This window comes from Rousettus aegyptiacus, unplaced genomic scaffold (assembly GCF_014176215.1).
Source record: "Rousettus aegyptiacus isolate mRouAeg1 unplaced genomic scaffold, mRouAeg1.p scaffold_m13_p_7, whole genome shotgun sequence".
Classification (NCBI taxonomy): domain Eukaryota; kingdom Metazoa; phylum Chordata; class Mammalia; order Chiroptera; family Pteropodidae; genus Rousettus; species Rousettus aegyptiacus.
Window position 1 is genome coordinate 94,843,041 of NW_023416310.1, and position 24,551 is coordinate 94,867,591.

Genomic DNA, 24,551 nt, shown 5'->3' on the forward strand with positions numbered 1-24,551 from the left:
AAAAACTTTATTGCCTTACTGTATTAATTATCTATTGAATGGATTAAATGAATAGATTAAACCAAGAGGCAATTATTAAGTCATGCATTTTCTGAGAGTCAGGAATTTGGGAGCAGCTTCTTAGCTGCGTGGTCCCAGGACTCCCATGAGGTTACCCTCGGACTGTCAGTGGAGACTGCAGTCATCTCAAAGTTCACTCCCACCCTATTCACACTGCTTTCAGCAGGAAGCTTCATTTCCTCACTACATGGGCCTCTAGGGCTGCTGTCAGTTGGCATCCCCCAAAACAAATGATCCACAAGCGAGAGTGTGTCCAATATGCAAACTTTATAACTTAATCTCAGACGTGACAGACGGTCACTTTTGTTATTTCACAGTCCACACAGACCAGTCCTGGTATAGTATGGGAGGGACTATACAGAGACCCTTGGGGGCCATCGTGGAGTCTGGCTACCACATCTACCATAAATAGAAACCAAAATCATTTGCCAAAAATGGATTTTTAACCACAAAAATAAATACAATGCAAACAAAATAATGATAAATTCCAGCTAGCTTGAAGGCTTTTCTTTTGATATCTACTCTCTATGAGTTAGGGAATTTACCAAGTGATTTGAGACAGAAACTCTAATCAAAAAGTTTGACAGGGAATGACTATTAGTGGTTCGTGTCCATGCCTTGTAAAATAGTGACTAGTTGAAACTCCTCGTTTTGTAGACAAGACACAGACAGACTTGCGCAACTTCATACTAATAACCAGATAGGAATAATTTTAACTTAAAGATACAATGCTCCCTGATCCTATAGTTCACATTCTTAGATGTGCTTGAGACATATCTGGGATAAAGAAATCATTATTAACATAATATGCACATTCTGATTTTGGTTGGATGTAATTAAACATTTTCTTCTGTTTTTACCCAGTGAGTAATTTTTTCAGTTGTCTCTTCCAGTAACTGCAGGACAGTGGTTTGGCAATATTGTTATGAAGTAGAACTTCTTTATAACTGCTTCAACTATTGATACAGCTATTGTTGCTTTAAAAGCGGATAGAATTATTGATTTGGTGCTTGCATTTCATGTTCAAGTACAGCAGCTAGGAAACCTATACAACACAGAAAGGAACTGAAACAGCTGGTACAAACATTTGAACTGGAGAGCAGCTCTGGAACAAAGCTGAAGTATAGGCCCCTAGTCAACTCTGTGGCCTATTTCTCACAAAGAATCAAACCTGATACAGTTAATTACCTACCCGAAACTAACGCTTAAAGAATGTTGTCATTTATCATATTAGGACAAAGTAAATACAGTATGTTTTCATCCAAGGCAAGTCTTAGCTTGTCCTAAGTATAAAGGATCTGGCCCCCAAAATCAGAACTAGGTATATTCAACCTAGGGAATTTTTTTCTTTCGAGTATGATTTATTTTTGAGAAGAGAAATAGCTTGCTGTCTGATGAAGACTGTCCCCTGCAGTGTAAGGTGCATGGGCTCTTAGTTATAGTTATCTAGAGAAGCGGTGCCCAATCTTTTTGGCACCAGGGACCGGTGCTCCTATGAGAATCTAATGCCTGATGATCTAAAGAGGCTGTGATGCTAAGTGCTGGGGAACGGAGCGGATGTAAATACATATAAAGCTTTGCTCACTCACCTGCCACTCACCTCCTGCTGTACTACGCTGTCCCTAACAGGTTAGGGACCACTAATCTAGTGTATTTAGGTGTGCTGGTCTCACGTAGGAGAGTCCTTTCAGTTTTTGCCAGACCAGCATATCCTCCAGTAGTTTCCTTCAACACTCAATAACATTAAAAGAAAACGACAAAAACATGCATATGGGAGTGGTGGGAGACTTTTAGTCTTGTCCTTTTAAATTCTCTTTGAAATTTTTTGCTAGGTGAAAAACTGTACTTCTGCCTCTAACACATTATTTAATAACTGCGTACCAGAAGACTTCAGACAGTAGTGTTCTTTAGTATTTGGGGGTCAATGGTGAATTCAAACATTCTTACATTCTAAAAGTATATGAAATAATTAACAAACTTCTGTAAGGTCTATATACAGTACTTTAGTGTGCCGTATCTATGGTTCACCTACGTTGATGGTAACTTTAACTTTCAAGAATAAGTGTTTACCTATCACTTCATTTAAAATTGGGAAGGGAGCATATTTTATTGCATGTGGTGGCATAACGTTGAATGAAAGTCATTTTCCCTTTGGGACTTTCAGTATTTTTAAGCCAGTTTCCTTAGTCCTCCTTAGCATTAGGTCAGAAGTCATAATAAAATGGTGATTACAGACATCTTCTGTAACTGTTAAAAGAAACTTTTAAAGCACAGTTTGCCAAGGAAGAGGTTACTCTCCGTGGGTAGTAAGTGGAAAGGAGCAAAAAGAGGGCTTTTAAGGTCCTGTTCTGCTTCTTGATCTGAGAGCTGTTACGTAGAAGTGCTCGTGAAAATTTATTAGGTGGTACACTTATGATTTCTGCACTTTTCTATATGCTTCCATAAAGATTTTTTTAAATGAATTATGTTTTAATTTGTTGAACAGAGTAAGAGACTTTGATTAGTTGACCTTTCAACTTTGTAATGGCAATGTTAGCATGTACACTGTACCTTCCTCAATCAATGCTTTGGCTATGTTCCACCTAAAACAAAAACAAAGAATCGTGCCAGAAAAATATCCTTTAAAAGACAGGTGAAATTTTAACAGTGCCTTTATTTTCCGTACAGGACAGCACAATTATCTTTGTGCTGGAAGAAATGATTGTATCATTGACAAAATTAGAAGAAAAAACTGCCCAGCATGCCGTTATCGAAAATGTCTTCAAGCTGGAATGAACCTGGAAGGTAATGTAACCACTTGAATTGTCTCTGCATCGTATAAGAATTTATCATTTTATTTTTGAAATAGGTGATATAATACTTTATTATAGTATATACATGCTTGAGTACCATAACTTTTATTGAGCAATATAAAGTAGGAATTTTTAATAAATATTTCATTATTCACCAGCTCTTATTACAGAATTCAGTACAGCCAGACTGTATACTAAAAAGGAAATTATATAATAATGAAACTTACAGAACTTGAAGCAGTGTTACTTTTATAGATCTGCGGGGCGGGCAGGGGAACTCTTCAGGGTGGCACTGGATGGGTTTTATGTTTTTCAAGTAAAAAAGAAACCTGAAACTAGCAAGGAGGCTATGACATTATCAGATTTCATACCTAATATTTTAAAGCTGACTTTTATAAGATCTTTACTTATTATTAAGAAAGAAGTGGAGCTGCCGCAGACTCCTGAACACTTCTATAGAGATCACATATTGACCGCTCGTACTATATGTGCCAAGGAGTAAGGAACTATATAGAGTAAAGATCTCATTAACTAAATTGTTTAAAACAGAGATTGCTTAACTAATTCAGTTAAAAATCCTTGCCAAAGTTATGTAAAAAAACATTAGTACACTTTCTTGCTTTAGTTAGCGTGACACAATTAGGCATTCTTTTTGAGCTTTATTCGAAAGCATCAGTTCTCTCATTTAGGATTATGGATAGTTTTAAGAAATTAATTACTGAGTCACAGAAGATTTTTTAAAGTCCTTTACCTTGTTATTATCCTTCTCTGTTCTAATGTGGAATATAGGAACACATTTTATACAATCTAAAGTTACAGTTATTTGAGATTTTTACAGTACTCCTTCAGTATACTGATTTGGGCCATGCATGTTCTTTTACTGTGTTAATAAGCACATTCCATGATTTTGAGACTTGGGTGTCAGTGAGACACCTTTGTTGACTGAAGGGTTTATGGGAGTTCTTCCTTTTTTAAAAATGTATTGCTCCTTATAGACTGAGGCTGTCTAAACTGAAAATATTCTAAAACTCTGTCCACTACCAGTGAGGTACTGACAGCTCTTATAATAGCACTTAATGTGTGCCAGAAACTTTTCTAAGCATTTTACATATTTTACCAGATTCAGTTCTCAACTTCCCTGGGAGGTAGGTACTAATATTATCCTCATTTTACAGAAGAAGAAACTAAGGCCCAGGGAATAACTTGCACAGATAGATACCTGAAATCCAGCCATGTTGGTTTCATATTCACGTTCTTTACACCATACCTTGTCTCCAGCTGACCATGGTGAAATAAATTAGATCTATCATGACCCTGTTTCTGTTTTGAAATGTTAACTAAAAATTCTTAAAACTTCTTAGGACCACATTCAGCACAGTAAGAAATGGGACCATTCTACTTAATGTAAACAATAGGCTTTTTTCCCCCCTTTCTAACACGATACAGTTCCTGCCCATAATACCTATCATCCACAAACTATTTATTTTGTCATTTTAGGAACAGAGAATCTAATAATTATTTTAAAATATGATCACCTTTCCCTTTAGCAAAATGGCTTTTATCTTTGATAACTGAGCCAGGCGCATTTCTTGCCCTTCCTTGGAGCTCTGAGTACATTCTCTTTAAGAATACTGTGCAGCACACATACTAAAAAAGTATAATTCTTATTTGTCACTAAAACAGATAGAGTATGTCTACGTTTACTAAAAGTCTACAGCATCCATTTTGTAATTTGATTACATTGTTCCACACTAAGTCAAAGAATGGCTTTAGTTTATTATTGATACAGATATATAGGAAAATGGATTTATAAAATTTAGGTTTATAGAATCATCAATGTAAATTACTTATAAAAGGGAAATTACTCACAGATAATTCATGTGGATAAATGTAAAGTTTTTTTATTTTTCCAAGTGTTTTTAGTCCCAAGTAATACCCATCGTTACAGGTTTAAAAAAAAAAAAAAAAGGTGGTAAAAAAAAGGCGGATTTTTCTGTGGTTAGAACTATCTTTAGCATGTGATCTGCTATATCATCTTCCTATCTGGATGTGAAGGGCAGGCACTTGGTGCAGTGTATAAATAGTATAGCTCTATTTCACTATATATATTACTGTACTTTTAGATTAACCCTGAGCCACAGTTTCTAGTCTGGTATCACAAGCTTAGATTCTTTCTTTCAATTGATAGTAAAAGTAATTTGCCTTATATAACCAATGAAAATTTTGACTTTGGAGTAAAAGATTAATTTATGGAAAACGCTACAGAAGTGATTTATTTATATTGCTTTACCATAATGTAATAAGACATTCAATTTTTTACAAAGAATAACTAAAGAAAAAGTAGCATATTTTTAGAGGAAATTCATATATGCACGGGTTTCTCTTTGTCCTTTGCCTTCAGGGGAAAAAAATGCTTTTCTTACTCCATGTCACTTTATCATAAATAAAACATTTCTCTTTTAATCTAAATAGTTTTAGAAACTAAGATACCTGTTGAATAAACTGTTCCACCTAACCTTCTGATCGCAACTCATTTCTGTGTATTTTTTTCATACCCATAGCTCGAAAAACAAAGAAAAAGATAAAAGGAATTCAGCAGGCCGCTACAGGACTCTCACAAGAAACCTCAGAAAATCCCGCCAACAAAACAATAGTTCCTACAACATTGCCGCAACTCACCCCCACCCTGGTGTCACTGTTGGAGGTCATCGAACCTGAGGTGTTATATGCAGGCTACGACAACTCTACTCCAGATTCGACATGGCGGCTCATGAGCACACTTAACATGTTAGGTGGGCGGCAAGTTATTGCAGCAGTGAAATGGGCCAAGGCGATACCAGGTAAGATGCAAAAAATGACACCGCTAAGGTACAAACCTACGTATTTTCCTTTTTAAAACTTAGTTTTGTCTATGGCCCATGCCACCCTGAACAAGCCCAATCCCATCTGATCTTGGAAGCTAAGCAGGATTAGGCCTGGTTAGTACTAGGTTGGGAGACCACCTAGGAAGACCTGGTGCTGTAGGCATGAAAAATGAAAATAGTAAGGGATTCTAAGCTGACAAGGTCCTTGCAATCTGTGAGGTCAACTAAGGGTTGCCTTGTCTTAAAAAAAAGAAAAGAAAAGAAACTTGGTTTCAGGTGTACAACATGGTGATTCTACATTTGTACCTTATGATGTGATAGCTACAATATTATCTAATAACCATCTGTCACCATACAAAGGTGTTACTGACTTTATTCCCCGTGCTGAACCAGTACAAAGTTTGTACCTCTTACTCACCTTTGGCATCCATCCTTCTCCCATCTGGCAACCTCCAGTTTGCTCTTTTAGCTATAAGTCTGTTTCTTAAAAACACTCTAGCTCTTTGTCACCCTGGTCCCCTTGTTAGTTCTGGGGACTAACAAGGGGAAAGCCAGGTAAATATGGGAGAATGGAGAGTCTAAAATAAAAGTGTTACACTGCTCCTACTTTCCAGATAATTATTCAGAGGATAGTAACAAACATAGGACAACATAAGTGTTGAACTAGAGTTAAAGGACTTAATCAGACTGCTTTTTACACTTAAGTAGGGGAAGAAAATGTATGGTATTTTTAACAATTGAAGCTTGTTTTCCTTCAATGTATCATTTTTAAAAATCAAGCATGGTGACATTATGTGCTAAAGCAGAACGATTTTAACTCTACTACATAAAATGGTACACATTGAATGTAAATTCTAGTTAATCTAATTTGTAATAAGATAGTTCGAAATGAAAGTTCTCCTATTAGAACTTGATGTGGAATAGCAGAGGTCATCATTAGTGTCCACCCTGACTTTACATTTAGAGGGGACTTATCACACACGGTTAGGACAAGAACAAAGTGGCCTGATCTCCTGTTATTCCTACTCTGTCAAGGGGGGAAGAGTAATGTCTCAAGTCAGGACTCTTGGCTTTCTGTTTAGTTCATGTTTACTTAAATAGGCAAAAGATGCCAAAAACTGGCTACTCAAGTTTTCATACATGGAATGGTATTAAAAAGTCTTGAGGTCTTGTCACATGATAAAACATGATAAAGAAAGACTGAGCCCACTTTGTTGGAGGTCCTGCAAAACAAGACTAATTTGTATCTGGACTTTGGCACCTAGTTTTTCTCACACCTTTCTTTCAATTTAGGATTCAGGAATTTACACCTCGATGACCAAATGATCCTACTACAATATTCATGGATGTTCCTCATGTCATTTGCCCTGGGATGGAGATCATACAAACAGTCAAGTGGAAACATGCTGTGTTTTGCTCCTGACTTGATTCTTAATGAGTAAGTCATTTGTGAGTCATTTTCCTTATGTTCATAGGGTAGCTTTAACCAGCTATTTTCCTGATGGACTTGTGATCATTCAGGACTGACTCAATGCTACCAAGGATCTTGGAACTGGGCAAATTTGAAATAGAGTAGCTTATCAATGTTTTAGGTAAGCCAAATATAATATGGAGCAAATGTACATGTGGCATTTTTACTGCTCCAGGACGTATTAATGATACTATTTAAATCATGAGCATCTCCGGAGTCAGTACTAAGTCTATAGCAAATTTACGGTGGCATTGTTTTAATTACATAACCTTATTCCAGAAAGGAAAAGGAACATGATATAATTCTTGTTCATCTCACTTTCAGTAGGGAAAGTTATAGATGAGGGAGTAGTGGGTATGGACCTAGAGACAAGAGGTATCTCTTTGCTCACTCAATGTTGATGACTTCGAAAGAATTGGGAATGAGAATTTTTAATTAGTTTTAAGATTTCATAAGTCAGCTGTCCTCTGGCCATCTAGGCCCATGCTTTTATCTGAAATGTTTCAGATGTCCATTCCCACTTACCTCATATTACAGTGGTTTCTGAACTCATTTTCTGCCTCCAGTGTATCCTATCATACTGACCAACTGTTTCTTCCTAAAGCACCTTTGCTCACGTATCTCCCCAACACACAGATGTCTTCAGTGTCCCCTCGCTAAACACCCAGTACACTCGGCATGGTTTCTGGCCTCCCAGAACCTGGCCTCCCTTTCTCTCTTTGTTCTTTTTCACCTGTTCATCATTCCCACTCAGATGATCCACTCCTTCAACATACCCTCACAGTTTGTGATGTGCATATCACCATAAAAGACCTCTCTGCTATATATCCCAAGCTCATATCACTTTCTACCTTCTATTGCTACTTTCTGTGCCCATGGCTAATCTCCTTTATTAGAATACATACAGGGATACACACTATCACATACCTACCCGTGACCTGAGCAGAGTGAAAAATGAAGGGGATTTTTGTTGGTGGGTGGGGGGACAGATACATATTTATTTTTGATTTCTGGGTACTTACTGCTGGCAGGGGTTCAAATAGTTAATGAAATCTTGAACCACATTATTAGAATAGTCCCATTGTCCTCCACCTGAGTCAAGCATCATTAGTAGTTTGTGTTCATAACTGGATGCCATATTAAAAGTACCAGTGACAACTTTAAATTGATGAACAGGGGACATTTGGAAGGAATCGAAAAGGACACTTGCATGTAATGAAGACAGCCGAAACATTCTGTGAAGATCAGGCAAACACTGTTTTATCTCTTGGGTATGCCTGGCACAAAAACAATGGGCAGAAGTTATAGAATAGCATCTATTTGAGCCGAACGTTAATGGGGAGGGCCTGCCTTATGATGTAGTAAGCTCGCATTTTCAGTGCTTTAGTAGACTGGATGATATACTAGCTCCAAAAGTATTAAAGGAAATTCCTAGGTATTATGTAAGAAGCTTTAAGTAGTGGGGCACATCTTTATTCTACCTGGCAATTCCAAGACCATATATGTGGCATGACAAATGGGAACTACCTAAAGCAGAGATTTCAGGTGTTCTGTTAGGTTGGCTGCATAAAAAACTAGTCTAAAAATCCTGGCTGAGCTACTGAGTTAAAGACGCTTACTTTTCAGCACGGTATGCACTCAGGGTTATGTGAGTACTCACCCACGTGCCTGACACTGTGGCAGGAGCTTCAGCTGGAACAGTTCTGTTGGGGAAATTCAAATAAATGACCAAATTATTTCAGGTATAATAGGGACTGAGGGGAGAGGGCTCTGTTAGATTTGGGGACCATGGAAAGGCCTTTCTAAACAGAACAAGCTGTGTGGAAGGTAGGGCATCCTGGGCAGAAGAAACGAGTGTACAAAGACTGGAAACAACCTTAGCATGCGTGAGGAACTGAAAGACAGCGTGGAGGATACAGTATGAGTTTAGAGAAATGGACAGCGGCCACTTCAAGCAGAATCTTGTAGGCCATGATACAGAGTTTAGATTTTATCCTGGAAGAAACCAGTGGAAGGTTTTAAAAAAGAGAATAACATGATGGAGAATGGATCAGAGGGGAACAACTACCATTAATCATACCCCTAATATGTTACCTGGTACATATTAGCAAAGGACTATAACAGAACGAGACAAACAAGGTTCCTTATCTTCACTGCTTACATTCTAGCTAGAGAAACAGATAACCCACCAAAAAAAAATCATCTCAGATTGTGACAGTTTTTACCAGAGAGCAGCCTATTTCAGATAGGGTGGTTATGGCTTTCTTAGAGGAGGTGTCATTTGAACTGAGTAAGACCTAGAGAAGGACCAAGATGACAAGAGACATGGGAAATATATGTGCTGCAATCTTCATATTCCAAGAAAGTGCAGTGTCTCTGCTCTTAGCTAATAGGCACTGTGTGTGCTTGGCCAGACCAGACCTCCACACAGACACACTCTTAAGGCATCTGTGTCAGAAAGTCACTTTGTTGCCAAAAAGAGGACTGTTCGAACCACCCATCACAATTGAACAAGATTTAAGTTCTTTGATAAATATGTGTAGCTTATATGGTAAACTCAAAGACATTTAAAATTTCTAAGTACTTGTTGACTCCAACCATGCGTAGTCCCTTTCTCAAAGGCAATTTGAAGTCACTTCATGTCGATTATATGAAACAACAATTTATCCTTTTATAAAATTAACTCAGGGTTTTTATTTTGGCAACACTCAAATTTAAACAGTTACAGCAAAACCACATACATTCCTTAAACATAGTAGGAATTACAGAAAAATTTTCTGTGTTCAGCTCTTTTAGAAGATAAAGGGTTTATATGAACAGCAGTCTTGAAGAGGCTGTTCTGACTTCACATTCTTTTTTGTGTATGAGACGGGCAGGCCTTCTGCTCTTTTAGGTCACTGTGCTTTCCACAGTGCCCTGGTGTCTACAACAGGCCGATTCTGGATGTCAGAAAGAATACATTCGAGTTCTGACTATCCAGGTAGGTAGCTGTAAAATGGTCTTTCATCATCGTCCTTAGGTCGGGATATTGGAAAAATACTTTTTTACTCTACTACATTATAACTTTGTTGAAATTACTGTGTATTAGAAACCAAAGGAAAAAAAGATACCTCTCAGAAAAGGAGTGCATAATTCCTGTTAAGAGATTGGGAAGGTACCTCTGTAAAAAAACAATCTTTTAGTTTTTAAATGGGTAGGACCTAATACTGTTATCTAATTGGCCATGTTCAAATGCTACCATAAAAACCTTGAGTTAAATGAGCAAGCAGTAATAAATTCTAAACATGTAAGTAAACAATACATGGCATCATGATAGAAAAATAATTTCTCCAATGTAAAATTATGTTACTGAGTAGTATCTTAGATGCTCTAAACCCAAGTTTAAGGGAAGTTTTCAAAATTCTCATCTATGGGGAATTAGCATTAATAGTAACAGATTTTCCTTTATGTGCTCAGTTTTGCGAAATAAAACACACATTTTTGGAAGAAGCACTGTTTTTCTAATTCGAACACTGATATTTGTCTTTCTCAGGCAGATGATGGGTCTACCCTGCATGTATGACCAATGCAAACACATGCTGTTTGTTTCCTCTGAGTTACGAAGGCTTCAGGTATCTTATGAAGAGTATCTCTGTATGAAAACCTTACTGCTTCTCTCTTCAGGTTTGTAGACCACCTTCCACTTCTAAATATGTCAAACACATGAAATGTTGATGTTTTATTTGTATGCATAGCACTATTATTATTTCCTGTTAGCCAGATAGGTTTTCCTAAATGTTAAAATTTTAGAAACGCACAGCCAATGATACCAAGATTAATAAGACAAATAGGTGTCATGGAGAAACAGAGGTATATGAGCTGCCCAGGAGTCTCTGTTGAATGTGTATAGACGTCCTCCACCCTGCCTGTGAGCAGTGATAACACACCTCTATAGGAGACATGGAGAAAGAAAACTAACGAGTGATATTTGTTTCTACTACATTAATCAAAAATTTTGCTTAGTGTTACTAGGTATAAGACATTACAGCACTGAAAGTTGAGATAAACTTTCAAGATTGTTTTATAAAGTTACTGATATATATAATAGTGAGACTACTGACAGCTAGCCAAAGGCATTACTTAGTTAAGACTAGACAGCTTTTGGAAAATACAAAGTATCTTGTCTATAGTAGTACAGATATAAATATAAAAGAATGTTGGCTGTTCCAGTAAAAATTATGTGTGGAGTTAGTGTTTATAAAAGACTGAGTTGATGGCTGAATACCTTTTTTCCACATATTTGCAATTTTTCTTAAAGCCTTCATTCCATAGTAACTGGTTTCAAAGTTGTCAAATAACTTTGAGCTGTCGATATTGCACATGACTATTTAAGCTTTTATAATGCTTTCATATTACCTTTGTTCTACAAAATTGTTTTATGTTCATGCATTTAAAACATACTAATGATACTTAATCAAGGCAAGGGCGTTTTCCACAACCCATTAAAAAACCTAAAGGTAAAGACCATTGCTAGAGACTTTTAACATTACCCACAGCAGTAGACTTGTTAAAGGAGTGAGCTTGGTGTCATTTGAGTAAACAAAAGCTCTCTTGTGATTGATAACATGCAATTATAAGTCAGGGCCAAGATATTAACCAATCTTATTTGTTTTAAAAAAAAGTTATTAAAGGTTTATATATGCTGGACTGAGCTATATGTATTTTTTAAATTGTAGATAAGAAAAAATTGAACTAGTATGTATGTATCACTGGTATTTTTTTTTAAATGGCATGACAAGGTAATTAGACTTCTACTCTGATAGATTACTGAAATAGTATCCTACCTAACCTCTCACTAAAAATGCTAGACTAAAACTACGTGTAGGCAGGAACCCAAAGAGGTAAGCTAGCTATCTCTTAGTATTTTCAGAGCCTGGAAGTTGGTATATTCAGTAAGTTTAAAGATAGGGTTGGAAGTATAATAAATAAAAACAATGGATGGATCTAAAAGTATATTAAACACATACAAAGAGACATTTAAATTAAGTAGTTTAAAAAATCTGAAGAAATAAGCCATAATTTTTAAATGCATGTGTGTGTGATGTATGTAAACAAATAAGAGAATAAGAGATATGATTGAAGGAGGTCTAAAACAATGCTTTACAACTCAAAATTTCCATGTCGTAATGAATGTAAAAAATAGCATTTGTACAGCATAGCAAATTATCTTAACAAACACTTTGGTAACTCATTTACAGTATACCAGCTGAAAAAAGCTCTGGTATAACAATCATGAGATCCAAAATGACAAGTGACTGAGAATAGGAAAAGGCATATGAAGAGATAATGGCTGAAAACTTTCCAGAGCTTTTAAAAAACCCAAAACCCTATATCCAGGCAGTATAGTGAATTCCACCTAACATGTTAGTAAAATCTGGCTGAATGAACAGCAAGGTTAACAAGAAAATCACTGAACAGGCAGAGGAAAAAAGCTCTTCAAAGGAGGCACTTTAACAGAACGGCAGCAACTGAAGAAAACGGAATGATGGTTTTCAAAATGCTAAGGAAAAATTGAAAAATGAAGGTGGACTTCCAGTTTCAGCTCTGGCAGATAAACAGCTTGGATGTTTTCACACTCATCCTCACAACAAAGAAAAGCTGAGCAAACTGAAAAGCAGTGACTTTTCTTAGCTCAGTCAGCAAACTGAGATCACAAGGCAAACCCCACCTCAATCTGGAGAAATGGGCAGGTAGAGAGAAGCACGGCCAGATCAGCGTACTGGGAACAGAAGCTGCTGGAGCAAGGAACTGGCAGGAACACTGGAGGAAATTTTGTTGAACTCTGGAGACTGAATGAGGAGCTGGAGAGTTCGAAATTCCTGGGGACCCAGTCTCGGGGAGGGGGAACGGTTGTCTCCCCTTACTGTCTTGAGGTTTACCTCCAAAACTCCTACCAGATTCTCACTGTGACAGTAAGAAAAAGAGCCCCTCATGTTTCTGTCCCTACGGAAACCTGCTGTAACAAAGTTTGATCTGGGGAAAAGGAAGAAAGAAAAAAAAGGATTCAGAAACACTTCTGAAGGACACAGCCCAGGGACCAACCCTCCTAAAAAAACTGAGGTTTAATCGAAGGTATAAAACACTACACATACCAACAGGGCTCCAGCATGATAACTGGATTACAATAGAGAGAACAAAAGAACACAGCTATTTAAGAAGGGGTTATGAGGAACACAAAGACAAACTAAAGGAAAGTGGAACCTCTTCCCACCTACAGCGAACATTTAACAGTCTTGGCCCTAGCGCCAGCCTGACATCAATTCTCACACTGAAAACCTAAATACTTTCAGCTCTGACACATCGTTTCCAGTTTTCAGCAAAATACTACAAGGTATGCTAAAAGAAAACAAACAGTCTGAAGAAAACAAGCGTTAAAGCAAAACAGATATGGCATGGATGTAATTATCAGAGAGGGAATTTGAAATAGCTGATTAATATGTTAAGGACTATAATGGAAAAAGTAAATAGCATGCAGGAACACATGGGTAATGTAACCAGAGAGGTGGAAATTTTAAGAAATAATCAAAAGGAAATAATATGTAATGGAATTGAAGAATGCTGTTGTTGGGCTTGTCAGTAAACTGGACATGATGGAGGAAACAATCAGTGAGCTTGAAGACAGTCAATAAAAACTTACCAAACTCAAATGCAAAAAGAAAAATGAAAAACAAAATGGAACAATATTTAAATATAGGCGGGACCATTACAAAAGATGTAACACATAAGTAATGGGAAAATCAGAGTAAAAAAAGAACAGAAGAAATATTTGAAGTAATAATGGCTGAATCTTCCAAAATTAGTGACAGACTCCAAAAGATAGCTCCAGGAAGCTCAGAAAACATGAAAAAAAAGATAAATACCAAAAAACCTAAACCTAGGCTATTTTATTCAAGCTGCAGAAAAGCAAAGATGAAGAAAACTTGAAAGAAGCCAGAAGGGGTGGGGAAAGCAGCACAGCTTTGAAAGAACAACGATAAGAATTACATCAGAATTCTCTCATCAGAAACCATGCAAACAAGAGACTGGTGTGAAATAGTTAATGCTAAAGGGGGAAAAAAAATGCCAATTTAGAATTCTGTGTTCAATGAAACTATCCCGCAAAATTGAAGGCAAAATAAAGACTTTGCAGACAAAACCTGAAAGAATTAGTCACTAATAGACCTGTCTTTCATAAAATGTTAAAAGTTCTTCAGAGAAAAGAAAAATGATATAGGTAAGAGACATGAATCTAAATTTAAAAAGGAAGAATGTCAAAGAAAGAATAGTTGAAGATACAATTTCATTTTTTTTAACTGATCTATTAAAAGTAACGCATCAATGTATTGGATTATAACATATGGGTAAGTGAAATGAATGACAGCAGTGTAAACAGGATGGGAGGGAGGAGCTGAGAATACTGTTTTAAGGTACCTGTACCACCTGAAGTAGAACAGTGAAAGATGTAGATTACAGTTGACCCTTGAACACAGATTTGAACTGCCGAGGTCCACCTATATGCAGATTTTTTAAATAAATACAGTTGGCCCTTTGTATCTATACATTTCATGTCATTAGATTCCTACCGTCAAATTCAACCACTTCAGATCAAAAACATTATTTTCATATTTCCAACTGCAGTTGGTTGAATCCAGATACAAAAAGCTGACTGTGGAGTCCAAAGTTACATGGATTTTTGACTGTGCAGGAGGGTCAGCACCCCAATCCCCATGTTGTAAAGGGTTAATTTTGTTGTAAATGTATATTGCATACTCTATGGCAACCACTAAAAACAATTTTAAAAAGAAATAATTGGTATACTGAAAAGAGAGAAAATATAATCATGAAATGCTCAATGAAAACTAGGAAAGGTAGAAAAAGGGGAAGATTAAAAAGAACAAGTGCAACAAGCAGGAAAATTACCAACATGCTAGATATTAATCCAGATGTATCACACAATTGCTTTAAATTTGAGTGGTCTAAATAGATCGTCTTTTTTTTTTTTTTTTTTAGTGAAGGTGAAAAGAAAGTTAGCCATCACAAATCCTTAATAAAATAATATTAAAAGGTATTAGGCTAAGGGAAAGTAATCCCATCTTTAAGAAGGAAAAAAGAACAAAGAAAGGGGTCAATATGTAGATACATGTTTCAGCTAACATTTACTGTATAAAACTGTAATGATGTCTGGTGATTTAAAAAAGTAGAACTTAAAAGGCCACAATAATTACATGTAAGCAAAAGTGAGAGATTAGTAAATTAAGAATGAGTGTTAAAATTTTTAAGGATGACAACTAGAAATAGAGAGTACAACACACCAAACCATTGTTGGGTGGGCACGGGGGTGAAGGTGCAGGGAGTAGGAAATAAGATTAAGAAAAAAAACAATCCAAAAGAATGAAAGAAATGAGAGGAGGGTAAAAAAAAGAAAGAAAACAAAAAGCATAAGAGCAAGTAACATAGGTAGTACAAGTAAATTAAATTAAAATAAAATATATCAGCACTTTCTCAAGAGATGTATCTAAATAAATGGATGCATGGTACAACCCAGTAAGTACAAACTTTTTCTGTAAAAGGCCAGATGGTAAATGTTTTCGGCTTACCGTGGTGTTAAAGCTACTTTTCCCCTTGTGGCATGAACACGGTAGTCAACAATACTTACAGAGAACAGGCATGGCTCTCTTCCAGTAAAACATTTACACACAGGTAGGATTAGGCCATGAACCACAGTTTGCTGGCCGCTACTTTAAGGCCAAAAAAAGTTTTATATTTAAAGATATTCATTACATAAAGCATTCTGCTTATAAGGAAAATAATTTTAAATATATGGCCTTCAACTACATAAAGCAAAAACCCATAGAACTACAAGGATAATTTGGGATGGATGAAATTCTTTTAAAAATAAGTATTGAATAGGGCTGCTCACAATTATTTTTAGTTAGGATAACAAACAAGAAAAAATTATAAATAAGCAATCACTATTTTTAAAATATGCAATAATTAGAATATCTATAATATAAGTAACACATGAAATCGATTCATCGCTAACATAGTAGGCTTCATTATACGCTCTTATTACTCCTTATCAGGGGCCTTCATTTACACATTGATACTGACATCTAAGAAGTGCCAAGTATAGCTTTTTGGAATCAAAACATTTTTGAATGTGTCCCTCAGTCCTATCCTAATCAAAGTCCACTGTGATACACCACATTTAAAAAATGAAAGATAAAAATCTGACAAAAACTCTCAACCAAGTGGAGTATAGAGGGAATGTACCTCAACAGGCCCTATATGACAAGCCTACAGCCAAAATTAAACTCATGGTGAAAAGCTGAAAGCTTTTCCTCTAGATCAGGACCAAGACAAGGATGCCCACCTTTGCCACTTTTACTCAGCACAGTATTGGAAGTCCTAACCAAAGCAACTAAGAAATTAAAGGCATCTAAGTCGAAGAGGAGGAAGTAAAACTCTCACAATCCTAAAATTTGTATTGAACCATAAAAGACCATGAATAGCTAAAACAATCTTGAAAAGGAACAAAGCTGAAGGCAGCATGCTTCCTGGTTTCAAAGTTATAGTAATCAAAACAGTATGGTTTCAGCATAAAAACAGGCACAGATTAATAGAATGGAATAGAGAGTCCAGAAATAAACCCACATATTTATGGTCAGGTAATTTATGATGGAGGAGCCAAGAATATAAAATGGGGCAAGGGGACAGTTGCTACTACATACAAATATTAACTTAAAATGGATCAAAGACTTGAATGTAACACCTGAAATGATAAAACTCCTAGAAAACACAGATAAGCTCCTTGACATTGATCTCGGCAATGAATTTTTTGAACCCGACACCAAAAGCAAAATCAAGTCAGACTATAGCAAACTAAGGAAACCACTTGCAAGATAAAAGACAGCCTACCAAATGGGAGATATTACAAATCGTCTATCTGATAAAGGGTTAATTTCCAAAATGTATAAAGAACTCATACAACTCAATAACCAAAAAACAAACAATCCAATTAAAAAATGGGAAGATCCAAAAGGACATTTTTCCAAAGACTACATACAAATGGCCAAAAAGTACACAAAAAGGTGTTCAACATCACTGATCATCAGGGAAATACAAATTAAAATCACAATGAGATACTACCTCACACACCTCTTAGAATTGCTATCATCAAAAAGACAAGAAATAAGTGTTGGCAAGGATGTGGAGAAAATGGAACCCATATACTATTGGTGGGAATGTACACTGGTGCAGCCACCATGGAAACTGGTCTGGAGGTTCCTCAGCAAATAATTAAAAATAGAACTACCATATATGATTCAGCAATTCCACTTTTGGGTATGCTAACTTGAAAAGATGTATGTACTCTCATGTTCATTGAAAAATTATTTACCAAAGCGAAGATACGGAAACAACCTAATGGTTAAAAATATGAGCTACACACACATATGTACATGTGTTGTAATGAAATATAATTCAGCCATAAAAAAAGAATTAAATCTTGCCATTTGTGACAATGTGGATGGACCTAGAGGGCATTATGCTAAATGAAATGTAAGTCAGAGAAAGACAAATACCATATGATCTCACTTACATGTGGAATCTAAAAACAAACAAAAAAATATTCTCATGGATCTAGACTTATGATGTAAGGGGTGGGAGAAATAGATGAAGTGGGTCAAAAAGTACAAACTTCTAGCTATAAAGTAAATAAATCATGGGGATATGATATACAGCATGGTGACTGTATGGTGTACCTGAAAGTTGTGAATACAGTAAATCTTCAGTTTTCATCACAAGAAAAAAAATTTTGGGTAACAATGCAAGGTTACAAAATGCACTAGACATTGTGGTGGTCATTCTGCAGTATATACTAATATTTAATCATGTGCACACCTGAAACTAATGTCGTGTGTCTAAATATCTAAATTAAAAAATAAAAGTTTAATGAGATAGAACAGGAAACAAATCCACAGGGCAAGTACAAATTAAGACCATGCTCCTACACCACTGCTTCTCCTAGATGCCAGCATTTCCTAAGATGCCAACAGAGGTGATGTTAAAGTTGGGAAACAATGTCTCCCCCTCTGGAGACTGCGTAATTATAGCTCACAAAGCCCTAAGGCCAGAAACCCCCACCTCACTTTGTAGGAAACGCTTAACTGTGCTTAAATTTTGACCATCAAACCCTTTTTTCCCTAACCATTAACGCAGAACCAGAGTTCCTAGGAATACACTTTAAGAAATGTAACACAGAGATTATGACTTCCGCAGAGTAAGATTAAGTGAAATTGTAATTATCAGTTCGCAATTCTTACTACTATCATTTTTGAAGAGTAATATTTAAAAATTGATTTTATACCAATTTTATGATCCAGAATCCATGAGGTATTTTATTTCTAAGTACACAAGGGAAGGCAGATATTTGCTCCCCAGTAAGGCATGTATATAGGCCACATAAAAAAGTCAAGTTTCTTTTTAGATTGGCATAATTCACTATGTTAATACATTAATAAAATGTATTACATGTTGATTTTAAGGTTCTAATGGACTGTGATATCACAGATATTCCAAACTGGAATAAGTACTGTTGTTGAAGCTTTCTCTACATCCGCACTAGAATTAAACTGAAAGGCAAAATGACAGTCACTATCATTTATTTGGTCTTCAAACCACTTTTGTGAACTAGAATGGAAGGTGTCATCACCAGCTTCATTTTACAAATGATAAAGTGATTTACCCAAGGTTAAGTCCTCCAGTTTCCTATTATTCCGTATTCTCTTAGCTTTAGTTTCATGATCCTTTGAAAATGCTTATATTGTAACCGAGTGCATTATGGGCATTTAGACAATAAAGTCATGAAGTGTGTTATTAATAATACTTGCATATGTGAAAACTTATTACAAGAAAACTCTTTAACTGACTACATCTTAATCTTTTAGTTCCTAAGGAAGGTTTGAAGAGCCAAGAACTATTTGATGAAATCAGAATGACATACATCAAAGAGCTAGGGAAAGCCATTGTAAAGAGGGAAGGAAACTCCAGTCAGAACTGGCAGCGGTTTTATCAGCTGACTAAACTCTTGGACTCCATGCATGAGGTAAGCATCAAACACAAATCCAAATACCAGAATTTCCTGGGATATAAAGTATGTTCTAATTAGTGTATATAATTATATACCAAGAGGTCCCCCACCCCGCCCCGTTTGTGGATGTTGATGATGGTTTGTGTTCAAGCTGTGAACTGCAGTTGGGCACACATTTTTCCTGAGGCCAGTTATGAAATTTCATTTCATCTAGTCACATGCATGTAACATCATGATGCTAGTACAGAATTTAACAGCATTATTTAAAAAAATGTGTAGTTCCCTGTTTTTGCATGAATAACCCATTAAATTAAAATGTTCTTCATATATTATGGTACTGAAGTTCATCATAAAACACTTATTTTAATTCCACAGAATTCTATATATAATTCGAGATGTCTTTGGTACCTGAGTGCTCATTTAAATAAACTTTTTTATCTTTACTTGGGGAATTCCAGCAGAGATCAGTGTATCTAGGTCAGATGTTTAAAAAAAAAAAAATGAGGCCAGCAAGCATGAGATATCCCTACTGAGAAGTTTTTAAGACTAATTATCACTGTATCTTCTCTTTCAGGTGGTCGAAAATCTCCTTCACTATTGCTTCCAAACATTTTTGGATAAGTCTATGAGTATTGAATTCCCAGAGATGTTAGCCGAAATCATCACCAATCAGTTACCAAGATATTCAAGTGGAAATATCAAAAAACTTCTGTTTCATCAAAAGTGACTGCCTTAATAAGAAAGGTTGCCTTAAAGAAAGTTGACTTTATAGCTTTTATTGTACAAACTATCAATTTGTCCTATAGCAGTTTTGTTGGAGTTTGTTTATGTCTGGTTTTTGTTTTGTTTTGTTTTAAATACGCACTACATGTGGTTTAAAGAGGGCCAAGACTTGGCAACAAAAGCAGTTGAGCCATCACTTTTCAGTGATGGGAAAAGTAGGAATTGATAGTTGGTGGATCCCAGAAATTAGAAACAATGACGTGGGGATAATCTCCACTGTTGGAGAAGGACGGCACCCAAACCACCAGTGCCCCGGTCTGCGTAATGAACTTTCTGCTCATACTTTTTCACAGTTGGCTGGACAAAATTTTCTTGACTTTTTGTTGGTGTATTTTCCCCTGTATAGTTAGGATAGCATTTTTTTGATTTATGCATGGAAACCTGAAAAAAGTTTACAAGTGTATATCAGAAAAGGGAAGTTGTGCCTTTTATAGTTATTACTGTCTGGTTTTAACAATTTCCTTTATATTCAGTGAACTACACTTGCTCATTTTTTCTTACATAATTTTTGTATTCAAGTTATTGTACAGCTGTTTAAGATGGGCAGCTAGTTCCTAGCTTTCCTTAATAAACTCTAACCATTAATCTTCGGTGTGAAAATGGGTTGGTGCTTCTAACCTGATAGCACTTAGCTATCAGAAGACCACAAAAATTGACTCAAATCTCCAGTATTCTTGTCAAAAAAGCTCATATTTTGTATATATCTGCTTCAGTGGAGAATTATATAGGTTGTACAAATTAACTGTCCTAACTGATGTAGAGCACCTAGTCCAGTGACCTGCTGGGTAAACTGTGGATGAAGGTTGCAAAAGACTAAATTTAAAATAAACAAAAAACTACCAAGAGGCCCTGTTTATAGCTGGCAAACTATCTTTCAGGACCTTTTGTTGTAGTCTGTATAACTTTTTAAAAGTTATGATTCCAGATAACCAGCTGAAACACAGCTAAGAGATTTTAATCTGATCAATTCCTCTCACTAAACTTCCCCCGGAGAACTCTCTAATATGGCGAAAGTGGCTAGACACCCATTTTCACATTCCCACCTGTCACCAATTGGTCTATCTTTCCTGGTGTTACAGGAAAGCTCAGCTACTGATTTCTGTGATTTAGAACTGTATGTCAGACTTTCATGTTTGTAAAACTACACATCCCTCACATCCCTATGTGTGCCATAGAGTTTAACAAGTCTTGTGAATTTCTCCTGTCGAGAATTATCATTTTAAACAAAATAGAAGCTGTAGTAGCCCTTTCTGTGTGCACCTTACCAACTTTCTGTAAACTCGAAACTTATATTTACTAAGCCACAAGAAATCTGATTTCTGTTCAAGGTGGCCAAATTATTTGTGTAATAGAAAACTGAAAATTAATATTAAAAGTATGAAACTTCTAATATATTTTTATATTTAGTTATAGTTTCAGATATATATCATATTGGTATTCACTAATCTGGGAAGGGAAGGGCTACTGCAGCTTTACATGCAATTTATTAAAATGATTGTAAAATAGCTTGTATAGTGTAAAATAAGAATGATTTTTAGATGAGATTGTTTTATCACGACATGTTATATTTTTTGTAGGGGTCAAAGAAATGTCGATGGATAACCTATATGATTTATAGTGTGTGCAAGCATTCATACAGGCAGCAATGATCTCAAAAACCAAACAGTTTTGCTCTAGGGAAAGAGGGAGATGGAGACTGGCCCTGTGTACAGTGACGGTTGCTGAGGCTCCATCCCACTCAGATCACAGAGGAAGTAATCCTCTGCCTCCCAGAATGACCATCTTTCTTATTCCAACAGTGAGACTGTCCGCATGGGTTTAGTTTACTAAAGTGTGTGAACAGGAGACAGAAAGGTGGTACTTACAACACTTACAGGCACCGTTTAACAGCAGGGTTACTTTCACATACAGCCTCTCCAACAGTCTAATAAAAACAGAGGCTTTAGAAGTTGGGCAATAATACGCATAGAGGTACCAGCAATATGTAAATAGTGCAGAATCTCATAGGTTGCCAATAATACACTAATTCCTTTCTATCCTACAAGAGTTCATTTCCATACAAAATGAGGACATGTTTATGTTTTCTTTGAATGCTTTTTGAATGTTATTTGTTATACTTCAGTATTGTGGAGAAATTATTTAATAAAAATGTAATAATTTGCTTTTTGAATGTTCTCTAAAAGGGAATGTTCCTTTTGTAATGGTTTAAATTACTCTCAAAGTATTTTAAGATGGTTTGTAACCCAGCTGGATGTGAACTTTTTGGTGCCTAGGAAATACGGCTCGAATATGATTATCAATGACAGTGTTAAGTTTCAAAATGAAGTCCTGAAAGGTAAATTACTGTTCACTAGAAAGCACGTCACACGTTAATCTTTTAATCCCAACAACCTTGGCTCTTAAAAAGTATAGCTCATTGAAAAAAGATATGTGCACTTTGTTGTTAAAAAGAAATCAACTGACATAAAACTAGGGGAGGCTGCACATCAAATGGAAAGGAAAAAGAAGCTGTGCCCTTTTTGAATGTGTGGAAAAGGAGGTTATCTTAATTACATTGTTCTTTGGAGAATAATTATGGATTTAAGTGAAAAAGGACGGTGCTATTTGAAAGCAGCTTCATTTTCTATGTATGTGGTATCCTACTATCCCATACTATTTAAATTTGTAGTAACTTTAGTGAGAACTGGTGACATGCCTAAGTGACTCACAACAGATCCTGAAAAGTATTTTTAAGCACTGATGGAAAAAAGTGACCTTCTCGGTGTTTTTAGGCCTTGCTGTGGGATACTATACAAGCACTTTTGGGGTATATGTACCCAATTATCTAAAACTACAGGAGGGGAACCTAAAAGAGCACCTGCCTTCTGCCTTCTCCTGAAAAAAAAAATAGCACCCCAAAAGGAAAACTAAGATAACTCTATAAAGAGCTGATAATTAGCCTAGGATTAGATTAGCTCTGGATATGCATAGAAAGGAAAGCCAACCTCTCTTCAGAGTGGGCAGTGGGGGGAGATAAGCAATTCCATTTTACTTATCTATACAACCTGTTATCAAGTTATATCATTTTAGTTCTCTGTTAAATACCCTAAAACTACATCATACAGTGATCAATATTATACTTTGATCTGTCGAAATTCAAGAACCATAGCATCTTTCAGTGAGATTTCATGATCGTGGTTGGTCATTCAAAAGACTGTAGCTATAGATGAATGTGTTTTTATGTGCCTGGTTTGAGAGTGGGAAGGGGAAATCAGTGTAAGGAGGACACTTTAACCACTCTAGTGGAAGTTTGCATCATTTTCCAGACTATTATCAGCCTGGTCCACCAAGGATGTGACCAGGTTTTTGGGAAAGGATTAGCTTCGCTCTAGAAAATGCCTGAAAGAAGGATTTTATTTTCTGATGAAAAGCTGTATGAAAATACCCTCCTCAAATAACTTGCTTAACTACATATAGATTCAAGTGTGTCAATATTCTATTTTGTATATTAAACAAATGCTATATAATGGGGACAAATCTATATTATACTGTGTATGGCATTATTAAGAAGCTTTTTCATTATTTTTTATCACAGTAATTTTAAAATGTGTAAAAATTAAAACCAGTGACTCCTGTTTAAAAATAAAAGTTGTAGTTTTTTATTCATGCTGAATAATAATCTCTAGTAAAAAAACGAAATGTCTTTTTACCTACGCAGTGAAATGTCGGACTGTAAAATCTTGTGTGGAAATGTTTAACTTTTATTTTTCATTTAAATTTGCTGTTCTGGTATTACCAAACCACACATTTGTACTGAATTGGCAGTAAATGTTAGTTAGCCATTTACAGCAATGCCAAATATGGAGAAACATCATAATAAAAAATCTGCTTTTTCATTATGTGACTCCAACATGCTTTTGTAGAACTTGTGCAGTTCCAATTCTCCTAGTTTTTTTTACCTTTTTCTACTGAAGGTAGAGTCATCATTTCAGATACCTTAAGATGATAAAGTGGACATTTAAATGCCAGTGTCAAGAAAGAACTCACTCTAGAGGCTTCTCCCAATGTAACACTCTATCATGAAAAATGACATTTTACGTAAACTAATGTTATCTAGTCAATATTCTTATTTTAAATTCAACTTTTTCTCCCAGAAAAGGGCATATTTAGTAAATATAGCAATGCTGCACAATATAGACCATGAAGACAGAAAGAGGGAAAATGGTAAACCAGCTATTCTATCAATCTATTCGGTATTTTTCAAAACATTATGTTCAGGTCATATCCATGAATTGGATGATCTAACAAACTTTCCTATAAATACTCTTTTCTCCACAAGTGACCTCCTCACCAAGAAAAAAAAAACATCATGATTTAAAAACCAAGTTTGCCTTATTCATTATATATGCACCAAGTACATATTTGCTATACACCTACTATATGATAAATATTGAAAATAGAACATGAATAAGAAAAATACTGTCATTACCCTC

The 24,551-nt window shown here is 35.8% G+C and overlaps 1 protein-coding gene and 1 pseudogene across 10 annotated transcripts in view; both read left to right on the forward strand.

Annotated features, from left to right (window-relative positions):
* NR3C1 (nuclear receptor subfamily 3 group C member 1) overlaps positions 1 to 23,957 on the forward strand; it is a 92,033-nt gene extending 68,076 nt beyond the window's left edge. For all 10 annotated transcript variants that reach the window (XM_036223973.1, XM_036223976.1, XM_036223979.1 and 7 more), the window contains 6 exons: positions 2,728 to 2,844; positions 5,414 to 5,692; positions 7,010 to 7,154; positions 10,720 to 10,850; positions 19,154 to 19,311; positions 19,871 to 23,957. In XM_036223973.1, the coding sequence (XP_036079866.1) occupies positions 2,728 to 2,844; positions 5,414 to 5,692; positions 7,010 to 7,154; positions 10,720 to 10,850; positions 19,154 to 19,311; positions 19,871 to 20,023 (983 nt within the window). In that variant the 3' untranslated portion in view covers positions 20,024 to 23,957. The remainder of the gene's footprint in view (positions 1 to 2,727; positions 2,845 to 5,413; positions 5,693 to 7,009; positions 7,155 to 10,719; positions 10,851 to 19,153; positions 19,312 to 19,870) is intronic.
* Positions 5,760 to 5,879, forward strand: LOC118605897 (annotated as a pseudogene).
* Positions 23,958 to 24,551: the final 594 nt, after the last annotated feature.